This window comes from Passer montanus, unplaced genomic scaffold (assembly GCF_014805655.1).
Source record: "Passer montanus isolate IOZ18808 unplaced genomic scaffold, ASM1480565v1 scaffold26, whole genome shotgun sequence".
Taxonomy (NCBI): domain Eukaryota; kingdom Metazoa; phylum Chordata; class Aves; order Passeriformes; family Passeridae; genus Passer; species Passer montanus.
In genome coordinates, this window is record NW_024367261.1 from 9,920,833 (window position 1) to 9,929,754 (window position 8,922).

General features: G+C 42.9%; 1 protein-coding gene across 1 annotated transcript; it reads left to right on the forward strand.

Annotated features, from left to right (window-relative positions):
- The first annotated feature begins 5,050 nt into the window (after nt 1-5,050).
- HSBP1L1 (heat shock factor binding protein 1 like 1) lies at nt 5,051-6,767 on the forward strand. The gene is made up of 3 exons (XM_039712192.1): nt 5,051-5,134; nt 5,236-5,302; nt 6,167-6,767. Exons 1-3 carry the CDS (start codon nt 5,090-5,092, stop codon nt 6,277-6,279), a joined length of 225 nt encoding a protein of 74 aa, XP_039568126.1. The 5' UTR covers nt 5,051-5,089; the 3' UTR covers nt 6,280-6,767.
- Nucleotides 6,768-8,922: the final 2,155 nt, after the last annotated feature.

Genomic DNA, 8,922 nt, shown 5'->3' on the forward strand with positions numbered 1-8,922 from the left:
CTAAATGGAGCTGATGTGGGAGGGCCTCCAACATTACCCAAGCGGCATAAAATACCTGTCATAACTCTTAGCTCCTCTCCTCTTCCACAAATGTCTCACAGAAGAAGCAGGCATGCCACTGCCAGTCAAGGTTTCAGTCTTAAGAGCATATTTGTAAAAGATCTTTGTTCAGATGAGGAAGGGCAAGGTTTTTCTCAAAAAAAAAAACCCAAAAAACACCCCAAAGATTACCACACTCTTGTCTGTTTTTATTACTGTTATTGCTCACTGACCCACATCTTGCTGTTAGAGCATGTGTCATACACCCAATGATGTTCTCCAGTGTTATTGCCCATTTTTGCCCAAATCAACTCACATCTTATGCAACCATCCTAAGTGCTTTCCATTAATTCAAGGTGAATTTAAACTGTCTGTACCAGGGAGACACTCCAGTTGCCTCCTCTGGGAAAAATTGTGTCTGAAGCTGGAAAGAAACATTAGCATAACTGCAGTTTGGTCACAGGAAATTTTACCCACAGTTCTTTACACCTTCTGGAAATGCAAAATGGATATTTTCCAATGAACCACTCCCTCCTTTGCCCAGCTTCCAGCCTCTTCAGCACAGGCTCTCTTTGTCAAACATTTTAGAAAAATACTCTTTCCATCACGCATCACAGCACATGCCATGTTTAATATCTGTGCACAAAATGCACGTTCTGCTCTGGACCACGACGTCTCTGGAAGAGCCACAGCAGGCTGTGGCATCTGAACATGTGAGGTCAGCTGCCTGTCCTTGTGCCACAGGGGCTGCCCATCCTGCCATCACAGCAGAGCCTCACCTGTCACACACTGTGTTTGCTTCCAGAAAGCTCCTCTGTGCCCGTGTGAGGAGCAAGGCCACGGAGTGGTTTGAACACAGCACCCAGATGCAGTGCCAGGCATGCCAGCAGCATGCCACCAGGCCAGAGAAACAGGCCCTGCTCCCTCTCCCACCAGGGACAAACACCTCCAGCTCCCTCCTGCAGCCTTTCAGGTGAGCTGAGTGGTGAATACTCCTTCACCCTCGCTATCCAAAGACAATGGAACAAGGCTGGAACAGGAAAAAGCATGAGAAGCAACATCTCTTACCAGCCATGTCTGGGAAACATAGCTGGAGATTTCTGGATCAACACATAATAACTCAGTCAACAGCAGCTGGGCGGGTGATTTCACAGAGCTGTGAATTACACAACGCTCTTCACAGAGCCAAAGGATGCCACCACCCACTAGACCAGCCTCCAAAGTCACCTTTCTGCTGCTCCTGCATTTATCCCAGCGCAATATGCTTACAAGAAAAATTATACCCTGTGTTCTGTTACAGCTGCTTAGCAGTACATGATGCCCAGAGCATGCACTGAATATCTGATCAAGATTATCCTTAACCCGTTCAGTTTTCTTTCTGTAGATACTTGCAGAAAGGGGCTGGCTGACATATTTCACAATAAGGGGATTTGTGAGCAGCAGTGCCAAAACAGAATACTTTTATTAAAGGTAGAGCACCTCCATCAGGGATCAGGTTTCCAACGGCTGGAATTACCCTTTTCAAAGATACAGAAGCTGAAATTTGAACCATGAGCAAACACCCAGGCTTTTAATATTCACCTCAAACGACTTTGTCTTTCAAAGGAACAACAGCTGTCAGACACCAATGACCCACATGCTTTTTTCCCCTGCCTGAGGCATGTGCATTCCACTCACCACGTCTTTCCATGCTTTTAAATAACAACTTGTTGGTCTACTGATGTTACCATATGAAAGAAAAGCGATGCCTTCACCAGGAAGTACTCCAGTGGAGCAAGCTTTCAGTGTGCTGCATTATGCTGAATCAAAAAGATTGGGTAAATGTCAGAGTTTGCTACCAGAACCATCATCACCATTTGGGATTGCTGCATATAAAAGCTGATGACCTAGCAAAGCCAGATGTTTTTTTCTGCACACTGTGTCGCTCTGAATCACTACTGCAAAGTGACACAAGAGAAGCTACCTGAAAGGGAAGGACCAAGCACAGCATGACTCAAAGACCCAGCCCAACAATTTGTTAGCAAAAGTACCACGATTGTGCTGCAAGCACTAACTTGTATCTAACCCTTTTCTCTTCAGAGAAAACTTTAGTATTGACCATACCAATGCCAGGAAGAAAAAAAGCAAACCCACAAAATTTGCAGTACCATTTGCATCCTGCCTTCTGATCTGCAGCCAAAGAAGCTGCCACGTTGATCCAGGAGCATTTGCCTCCTTGTCTCCTTCCAGGACTAAATTCCTCTTTTCTCTTTTATCACACATGTAATATTCAGCTTCTCTTTGAGATGTCCTCTCTATGGCCTCACCTCCATTCCAAAGCAACCCTGAGCCAGACATGCTTGGAGCGTGTGACCAGAGGATTCCTGACCCCTGGTATATAAAATCGTGTTTGTCAGCAAAGAGGAGGGAAAGAGGCTCTATGTAACATGCAGACAGCAAGGGTAATGCATTTCTACATCAGTTCTGTCTCACCACACCCCAGCCTTTTACAGCATGGCAGTGAACTTGGAGCTTAGGCTTTATAAATGTTTCAACATGCTTTTATGTCCTATCCTGCTACTATGACTTCTGCTTCCAGCAGTGGAGGAACTGGAATTTCCCTAGGAAAGAGCAAGGGAAACATGCTTTGAATACCATTTCAGTGCACACTGTGAAGAGTTCATAGCACAGGTCTGCAATACTGAAATAGGATGGAAGCAGATGGCACCCCAGCCTCGAGGTCACCCTAATTTTATTTTTACTTCATGTTCTTCATATCAAAAAGACATATTTAGACAAAGTGAATAAAGTCTAAGCTTTTTACTGCAAGAAAGTAGCATAGAGCATATTTTGGAATGGAAAAAGAATTTGTTGTCAAATCTTCTCTTTTGCTCCTTTTTCAAACCTCCTCAGGACCTGTTTTTTTACTCATTGCCAAAATGAACTTTTTGCTATCCTTTTAGTCAATTAAGCATTCTTATTGCAGTAAATACTCTTATGAGCACTGGTGGTTTACTGGTTCTCAGCTAGCCCTCTGCTTTTGAAACAAAACAAAACCAAAGGGTTTTTGCTCAGCTTCCCTTAGCCCATGGGTGCTAGTCCATGCCCAACATGGACTATGCTTTTAAACTATGGCTCATCCTACATCCCCAGATTTCAGGCCCTGGAAATGTATGCAACAGCTCAATTCTGAACTTCTAAGCCCTCTGAGAAGGGAGAGACTAGAGGACAGCAGAGCAAAACCAAGCATGCTAGTTTTATCATAAGTAAATCCATTGTTAAGCAAAGTCTGTGTGATCTTGTCATTTGTCTCTTCTATTCGTAGGCTTTCTGAAGTTTTCCATGGCTACTTTTAGCTTTAAAGACACTTCTGTTTTCATTTCATAAATCCAGCTGTGCACTATTGGCCTAATTCAGCTCCAGATCTGAACTAAGAGGGCCATTCACATCAGATGCTGAGCCCACAAAGTAAAAGGAGACCTTTGAAGGGGGAAATGCATGGTATTTTTCAGTCTCTTTCACAGTTTTCATAGCCTGTCCTTCATTACTCTGCCAGCTGGATACTGTATTTTTTTTCTGTTTTGACCACACTGACCTACCTCACAAAAATGAGGAGCAAATTATAGAAAACCTTTATCAAGTCATGCTTGTTTTCAGTTGAACTCTAACCTGGTCATTGCTAAAACGTGGCACTACAAAGATGTAGTGGGATTCCTGCGAATTGGTTGGCTTTATAATGCTTGCTCCACTGCATTTCCAGCTGGTTCTTTATCCTTGCATGCTCTTCACTACGAATAGGACTCTAGGGCTTTGTTCAAGATAACTGGGCACAAGCAGACAGAGCCACTTTGACTACCTCTGGGGGAAAATATTGCTGCATGAGAGAGAAGCTTTTGTAGCTCTTCTGCAAAGAGGGAAAACCAGGAAGACTATGGCTGTTATCAGAATTAAAAATGCAAAAATACCACAGCTCTACCTTCTACTACTACCTAGCCTTAAAGGAAAGAATATTTATGATCGACAAATAAACAGATAATAAGCACCAATTGTTCTTTTTTAGATATGCAACAGAACAAAAAGGCTGTATGGTTGGAGCTAGTGGCCACATACAAAAGCAAACCCTATCTACATGCATAATATTGTTGAAATTCTTTATCTAGAAGCTTTCTAGAGCAGTAATGCTGCTAGAACACTAAAGCTTTGCAAAACATGATTGATTTTTCTTTCTACAACGAGGACTACCTGCAACAGAGGGAAAAAATAAGGCTGTACAGAGAAGCTACAATTACGGGAAGCAGGTAGCAATGCAGAGGTTTGCTTTGATGCCAGAATTTCACCTCAGCCATTAACACACCCTCTCAAATGAGGTGGGGAAGGTCAAGAAGGAAAACAATTAAGTTTATTACGAAAGATTCTAAGTGGTAGGCTTACAGCAACTGAAGTAATTCCCAGCTCAGAATTTTTTTGTGGATGAAGACACATATTTGGCATATCTAGCATATGTAATTACTCTAAGTAATTGACTAAGGTAATTCATTGCCCAACAGTGATATGCTCCTAACCATGCAGACACAGTAAACTGAAAACCTCTTCATTTACATCAGGCAACAGTCCCAGTATGCAGAAGAAAGACACCTCTGTAATAGATGCACTGGGATCTTTTTGACGCTATGCAGCCCAAAAGCCAGGGATGACCTAGATGCTGGTCCTGCAAGAGGAACCACGCGACTCTTGCTGATGCCTTTGATGTTGTCTCGCTAGGCATTGCAGTGCAAGGAACTTCAACCACCACGGTATTTTTACCACTCCATCTCACAAAACTAATTGCACGGGAGAAAAGGAAGCAGACCTTTAAAATAATAAAATTGAAAGACCTCTTAAGATCAAACCTCGGCATCCTTGTTTAGTTACTGCCGCGCGGAATGACGCTTTCTCCAGCAAATGGAGAGCGGGTGGGTACGGGCTCCGCGGCGGGCGGGGCCGTGCGCTCTGTGCCCGTGCGCTCTGTGCCCGCCCCGCCGCGGAGCCGGAGCCGGGGCCCGCCGCGGAGCCGGGGCCGGAGCCGGAGCCGATGGCGGCCGCCGAGCCGCCGGGAGCCGGGGAGCTGCCGCAGCTGGTGAGCGGGACCGGGCGGGGTGCCCTGGCTGCGGGGCTCCTGCACGGCCGGGGCCCCTGCCTTCTGCTTCCCCTCTCTTTATTTTTCCCCTTCCCCCGCAGGCGGAAAATCTGCTCTGCCGGCTGCAGGAGAATTTTGAGGCTCTGACGGAGAAGTTGACGCTGAGAAATATCCTCTTTGGAACGTGGGATCCCGCGGCTGGGGCCCCTGCGCGCTGGTGGGTGCGGGCGGGGCCTTTGCTTCTAACAGCGGGGTGGGCTTCTTCACTAAACATCAAATTAGCGTAGAATGCGTGATGTGGGTCAATACCTATGACGTAAAGGCACCTGACTTACCCCACCCCTCCCCAGCCTGTTTATAGATGACATTTTCTAAGAAGGAAATCCTAAAAAATGTTTCACTGCAAGTATCAAGGTAGTCAGCAATTCTGGCTTTCAAATAAAATAAGCATCGAATTATGTGTAAAGATTCTGAAGGTGCATTTAAAAAAGCATTCATCTCCAAAAATGCAACTCAAACAAGCCACAGTTTAAAAGCAGCTGTTGGCCTGATCATGACAAGGCAAGCCCTCAAAAGAACAAAATCAGACCTGAAGGGGCTCTGAGCTTTCTTGTTTCATGTGCTTACAGAAATTACCTCTGCTTTCTGAAGCATTTATTAATTTTTTTCAGAAATTTAACCTTTCAGGAAGCAGCTACTTCCTGAATTATGTTTGAGTAGCATTCATATTCTAATTCTGTAGGTTACCTGTATGACCACCTTTAAAGAGTTCCTCAGAAAGAAAACAATCTCTCACACAGTTCACTCATGAGTATTTGCAAAGGCTTTTGATACTAAGAATTTGAATGCTTATCGGTTGTAAGAGAAGGAGGGATTGTATTCTAACACACCTTGTGCACACCTTGTCCACCTTGTGCACGCTTCATCTTACATTAAATGTGAACAAGTAAAAGACTGGCACATCTGGAAGAAAGAAGAAAAAAACTGTAAAAATGTAGAACCCTTATTTATAAGTTATCTTTAACTTTTTACTGGAAGAAATGGGCGAGCGCATCAGTGACCTTGAGACACGTGTTGCTGACCTGATGACAGAGGCTGGGGTAGAAAACAGCGATGAAGAATTGGGAGTAAAGACACTTACTTAAGTTTTTCTGTGTTTTACACATTTCCACTTAGTTTTGAGTGGTGGGCAAGTAATGGTGTTTACATATTTAATATACCTGCATTTTCTTGGATTTGGAAGTGTACTTTTTTAAAACATATTTAATATACCTTGGAAATTTTTTTTTGCCAAGAGACAAAGAACATGACCACTTTTACAAAAGAAAAACTGCATCTTGCTGCCTCTATTCCAGCTGAGTGCAATATACAAGGGGACAGTGCTAACTCACCCCAGTGTGTAAACCGAGGCTGTCCATTCATACTGAAATGTGTGTGGTTTGAAGTGTTCCTGCCCCTCAGGTATGCTAACCTAGCTGAGGATGCTCGCTGGTGTAAATTTATGTACCTCTGCTTTTAAACCTGCTACAGCTTCCCAATGTGGCTTGCTGCGCACCTCTCACACGCACTCTGCACAAACACAGCAGTAAACTACAGTCAATCACTTCATCATATAAAATCATACATTTCAGGATTGTGTTCTGGATTTTTTATCTGTCTCTTGCAAATGCCAGCCCCCTCCCTGATGGATGGCTGACTCTGTGTTCTTATTATTTATAAGGCAGCACTGCTTCCGTGTTCTGTGGATGCAAGAGATGTTGTCTTCCTGTTGCACACTTTCCTGATTCAAATTGAGACACATCAATTATTCTTGTCATTGGAACTTCTTATGCGGTGAAAGACAGGGATGTCTGTAAATATTCTGAAGTAATTTAGGTATCCACTCTGATGCCTTTTGCACAAGGTACACAATAATTTTCAGAAATGCAGAAGGACAATCCACAAAGATGTATTTAACTGTCCACAGAGCTTCCTATCTCCATGCTGAATCACATTCATGAATAAATCACTAACCTACTAATTCACTGTATCTTTGCAGCACTGAAATGACGATGTGTTTGAGGAAGATTAAGGGCAGAACAGCATAGCACTGACTCTGATATTTTCCAGTCTAGTATCACACTGAGAAAAAAAAAAGTCAAGGGAAAACAAATGTGTTTCTATCATGTCATAACCTTAAAAAAAAATTAAACTATTGCCCCAGGAAAAAAAATAGAAAGCTGGGTTTGTTCATCTAAGTGGGGCACTGTATTTCCTGGAGCTGAAAAAGAACTGTTTCAGAGACGGCCGATATTTTCCAGTCTAGTATCACACTGAAAAAAAAAGTTAAGGGAAAACAAATGTGTTTGTATCATGTCATAACCTTAAAAAAATTTTAAACTATTGCTCCGGGAAAAAAATAGAAAGCTGGGTTTGTTCATATAAGTGGGGCACTGTATTTCCTGGAGCTGAAAAAGAACTGTTAGTTTCAGAGACAGCAAAGCCACTGTTTTGGATAGAAAACTATATTCTATATAGTGAATTTATCCAATCACAAATGTTTTCAATGAATGAAAATGTATTTTAGTATTAAAATAGTAAGATTTGTCAGAGACGGCAAAGCCACTGTTTTGGATAGAAAACGATATTCTATATAGTGAACTTATCCAATCCAAATGTTTTCAATGAATGAAAATGTATTTTAGTATTAAAATAGTAAGATTTGTTGCCTTTATAGCTTATATGTTCTTAGAATAAACCATTCTGTACTGAAAAAATAGCAGTATTTGTAGGCTACAATTGCTTGGTTACTCTTTGCACAAGCCCAAAGCTGTGTACACCAGTGCAGGTAACATCACACCAGGTATTTATATTGTGACGATTTCAATTCTTTAATGTTAGCTGTTTTGATGAAAACAGTTTATTTTATTTAAAGACTTGGAAATAGATGAATTCCATTTACCAGGTATGTCCAGAAGAAGAAACTGGTAGTCAGAAAACAGGACATCTGCACTAAATTTAAGGTGGTTGTACACCAGAACATTGGTATACCTGGAAATAGATTAATTCTACTTACCAGGCATGTCCAGAAGAAACTGGTAGTCAGAAAACAGGACATCTGCACTAAATTTAAGGTGGTTGTACACCAGAACATTGGTACTCTGCAGGGAAGATTTAGTTTGAAATGTGATGGGATCCTTTTACCATAAAAATGGAAGCTGAAGCATTGCCAGGTTAACAAAATACCTCAGCTAATGAGGGAGAAATGCTTCTATTACAGCCTTCATTAATATCAAGAAATCATTCCAATTAATGCTTTAATCAGTGTAGACTTGCACGTACTGTCAGACTGGGGGGAGAGATTGGTATGCTGGAGGACAAGCTGGAGAAGTGGGCCAACAGGACCCTGCTGAAGTTCAAAATGCCAAGCTGGGCAGGTGTGAGAGCATGGCTGGCACTGCTTTGCAGGAAAGGGGTCTGGAGGAAAGGTTGATTGAGTGAGCAGGGTGCACAGGCAACAAGAGCTGCAGCAACCCACTGGTCAGTATTAGCACAAAGTAGGGCCAACAAGTCATTCCCCCTCCATTCATCTCACTGGGAGACCAGGCCCACAATATTCTGTCAGTTTGGGGGCTGCCCAGTTCAAGATATGCAGTGGTGTGAGGGAGGTAAAACACAACCACCAAGATAGAGTGGAGTACAGCAGATACAAGGTTTGAGAGAAATCTCTTAGTCCAGCCTAAAGAAAGGACCATGGCTTCTTGCTGCCAACCACCCCATGGCAGAGCACGGGGAACAGACTCTTGTTG